Below are 3,473 nucleotides of genomic sequence, written 5' to 3'. Positions count from 1 at the left end.
TGGGGGTAGGGTGGAGCCGGGGCGGGGAGGAGCCGGCTCAGACATAAAAAGCTGAAGCACTGACCAGCTTGCAAACTGGACATTAGCTTCTCCTGTGAGAGAGACCTCCTCCTCCTCCGCCTCCAGCCCCAGCGAGCCTCCTGTCCAGCTGCAGGTAACCGGGGCTGCGGAGCGAGGACCCCGCTGCCATCCCGCTGCAGCCTGCGGCGGCCGGCACCAGCCCACGCCCCGGCCTTGGGCCTTCACCGGCCTGCCGCCCGGAGCACCCCTCCGCCCTCGCTCGGCCGCCCCGGCCCCCTACCTGGCTCTCGGCCTCCTCACCTGCCCCTTCCCCCTCCACTCCCTCCCTCGGCCGCCCTCTTCGCCCTGCTTGGGGCTCCGGGCCTCCCTCCTGGGCCTCACCTGTCCCGAAGCGCCGCGTGCCTCCTGTCCGGCCTCCCGCTTTTGGCCGGACTCCGAGCCCGGCCTGGTGGGGTTTGCAGAGGGTCAGCTAGGGCTGCAGGGCGCGGCTGCTCAGACCCACCGCCACCGGCCGCTGGCCGGCCAAGTGTGTGCCCGGAACCTGGAAGGGATGGCAGAGGGGGCGGTGGGAGCCTGGCGGGGGCTGGTCCAGGAGACGACCCGGAGGTGTTGGGCTCTTGCGTGGGGCCGCCCTGCCTGGAGAGGCGTCGCGAGATTGTGTTTCTTTCCTGCTCCCCGTTCCGTCTCTCACATGATTTATTGCATCAAAGGCTCCCCTGGGCCTGTGGAGGGGAGGCTGGGGCTGCCGGCCTGGAGAGCTCCATCTTCTGCAGGGGCAGGGGCGGCTCACTGTGGCGGTCCCGGGCCCCCACCCCCAAGGGGGTCGGCTGACCCTTGCCCGGCGGCCCCGCAGCGAGGGGGTGTGTCCTGCGGCGTGCCTCCCCTTCCAGGCTTGGCCCGGAGGGACACGGGGTCTGGCCTCCCAGTGGTCTGGGCTGTCCCGCCCGGCTCCCACTGCCCGCGTCTCGTGGGGCCATGCCTGGTGGTCTCGGAGGGACTTGGAGGCCCCTGGCCTTAGCGGTGTGATTCGAGGCCTGGGAAGGAGGCGTTGGCTTTTTTCGGATGTTTTGGGGTGCCCAGGGCAGACTGGAGCTGGAGGACTGGGTGACCAGGAGAGCAAGACCCCCGAACATGGGCGCATGGTGGCGTTAACCACTGGTCTGGGCTCCTCCGAGCCTCCGACTGGAGTGGGGGAGAGCCCTGGGGGAGGGGAGGGGAGGGAGTTGGCTCCACAGGGCCGGCCTGCTGCTCTGAGAGAGGGTGGTCCTCCTGGACCCCCCTGCTCAGCTGGGGGGAGGGGGGAGGGGCGGGGGACCTCGGTCCCCTGTATCTGCCATCTTGGCCAGTGCTTGGAGGCCTGAGAAGTGGTGACAGGCCCTTGGACTGGCCCCGCCTCCATGATGTCATAGGACAGGGGCCGGTCTGCGTCCAGCATGGGCCCCTGCAGCCGTGGGTGAGGCCAAGCTCCTGCGGCGACGTGGGGAGGGTCGCCCCACTCGAGCGTTGCTGGCACTCGCCGCCCATCAAGGCCCCCCAGCCCTTTGTGCTCACTCCGGCCTGCGTCCTCGTTCCGAGTGCCTCTGCACGCCAAGCGTGTGTGCGACTTTTGTGATGAGGACGTGGGGTGTGAGAAAGCCGTGCCGCGGTCGAACATCTCCACCGGACTTCCGTGCCGGGGTGGCCAGCCCGTCTGGCCTGGGAGGGGTGCCGGCCGGTGGCCACCAGTTCACGCGGCTGCTCTCCTGCCCCCAGATACCAACGGGAATCCCGATGGGGAAGTCGGTGGTGAAGCTTCTCACCTTCTTGGCCTTCGCCTCGTGCTGCATTGCTGCTTACCGCCCCAGCGAGACCCTGTGTGGCGGGGAGCTGGTGGACACCCTCCAGTTCGTCTGTGGGGACCGCGGCTTCTATTTCAGTAAGTAGCTCGGGGCGGCGGGGGTGGGGGGCGCTCCCCCGGGGCGGGACAGCGTCATCGGGCGGGCGCCCTGTGTGACAGGCGGGGACACCTAGCCTCCGGCCAGGGAAGACGCGCCGAGGTCAAGGCCTGGCTCCCTGCTCTGAGACCTTGGCCCTCCAGCTGGCATGTGCGGGCACCTACTGCAGGCCTCCTGGGAGAACGGGCTGGACCTGCTGCCCCCTCTGGGAACCATGGGGTCTCTTCTGGGGTTGGAGCTTCCGGTGGGGGGGCTCGAGGCCCCCACCACCGAGACACCACACCCTTTGGGCAGCACAGCAGGCTCGGAAGGGGTGCGTGTTCATGGGTGATCAGATTCAAAATCCCATGAAACAGACTGAAAGTCAATCAAAGTAACGCCGGTGTGCAGCAGGGCGGAGTGTGCGTGAGCCTCCTGGGGTCCCTGGGAAGTCAGCTGGGGGAGGGGGCGCTTGGGGCCCCAAAGCCACCGTACAGGGTGCCCGCCTGCTGCCCCCAGGAGTGCTGTGACCTTGTTTCCTCTCTTGGTTTCCAACTTGGGGCTGTGGACTCGCCCGTCCTGTAGGCCCGCCCCCTAGAAGAGGGGCCTGGGTGGGGGCTGGGGAGAGACGCAGGAGCCAGCATGACACCCAGGCATGCCCAGGGGGCTTGGGGGCACGGGGCCTCCCCTTGCTGGCACGGGCCGCCCTGTCTTTCCCACCTGATGCTGGCTGTGTGGCATTTCTGCAGCCCCTGCTTGTTTGCCTGGGAAATGGGCTCCCAGGAGGCAGACGCCTTTCCAAGCTTCTCTCTGGAAAGTGCCCCCGCTGCTCACGCTCTGGAAGCCCCTGCCCACCTGGCCTCTCCCGTGCCCTCCCTCGTGCCTGCCTCGTCTGGGGACAGGAAGTGGCGCCGTGGGGCCTGGCGCCGGCTGGTCCTTGCTCGGGGAGGAGCGCCCCTGCCTCGGGCTTTCCCGAGGAGGGGTGGGCCGAGCCCCCGCTCGGGGACCCTGTGATGGGGCTCCCCGCCCTCCTCCCGCCGGGGCGCCCCCTGGGCACCCCGTGCGAAGCCCCTGGCCCCGCCCCCTCACTGAGCCTGCTGCGGGGGAGAGGGGGAAGACGGGAGGAAAGAAGGGAGTGATTCCATCCGCTCCTCACTCCTCTCCTCCCGTCTTCTCCTCTCCTGCCACTTCTCCTGGCTCCTAGGTAGTGCCAGGCCCGGCCTGAGGTCAGGGACCACACGTGTCCACCCTCGCCGGGTGGCCCTCTGAGCAGGGCCCAACCCCGCCCGTGTGGGCCTCCAGTCCCGGCGGTGTCTGTCCGGCCGTAGGACCCGGGGTGGTGCCCATTTCAGACCCGAGGAAGGACACGCCAGAGGCCAGGGGCTGGCCTAGAGCATGCCCCCCCTCCTCACCCCTGTCTGGGGCTCCTCCCCCTGCCAGGCTCTCGCTTCCCCCATGCCCCACCCCGGCCTGGCCCCCGGGCAGGGGCTGCTTGGTCCTGCTGCTGCCTCCCCTGGGGACCTCCCTGGGTTCTGTGCC

At 69.3% G+C, this 3,473-nt stretch overlaps 1 protein-coding gene across 1 annotated transcript in view; it reads left to right on the top strand.

The window, feature by feature from the left end:
• Window positions 1-86: 86 nt before the first annotated feature.
• IGF2 (insulin like growth factor 2) overlaps window positions 87-3,473 on the top strand; it is a gene marked incomplete at its 5' end in the record, with an annotated part of 4,161 nt that continues 774 nt past the window's right edge. The window contains 3 exons of the mRNA XM_021709087.1: window positions 87-154; window positions 1,774-1,936; window positions 2,099-2,199. Coding sequence (XP_021564762.1) covers window positions 87-154; window positions 1,774-1,936; window positions 2,099-2,199 — 332 coding nt within the window. The remainder of the gene's footprint in view (window positions 155-1,773; window positions 1,937-2,098; window positions 2,200-3,473) is intronic.

This window comes from Carlito syrichta, unplaced genomic scaffold (genome assembly GCF_000164805.1).
Source record: "Carlito syrichta isolate Samal-C Ts95f unplaced genomic scaffold, Tarsius_syrichta-2.0.1 Scaffold157074, whole genome shotgun sequence".
Classification (NCBI taxonomy): Eukaryota; Metazoa; Chordata; class Mammalia; order Primates; family Tarsiidae; genus Carlito; species Carlito syrichta.
The sequence above is the reverse complement of the archived record's forward strand: the minus strand, read 5'-3'. Positions and strand labels throughout refer to the sequence as shown.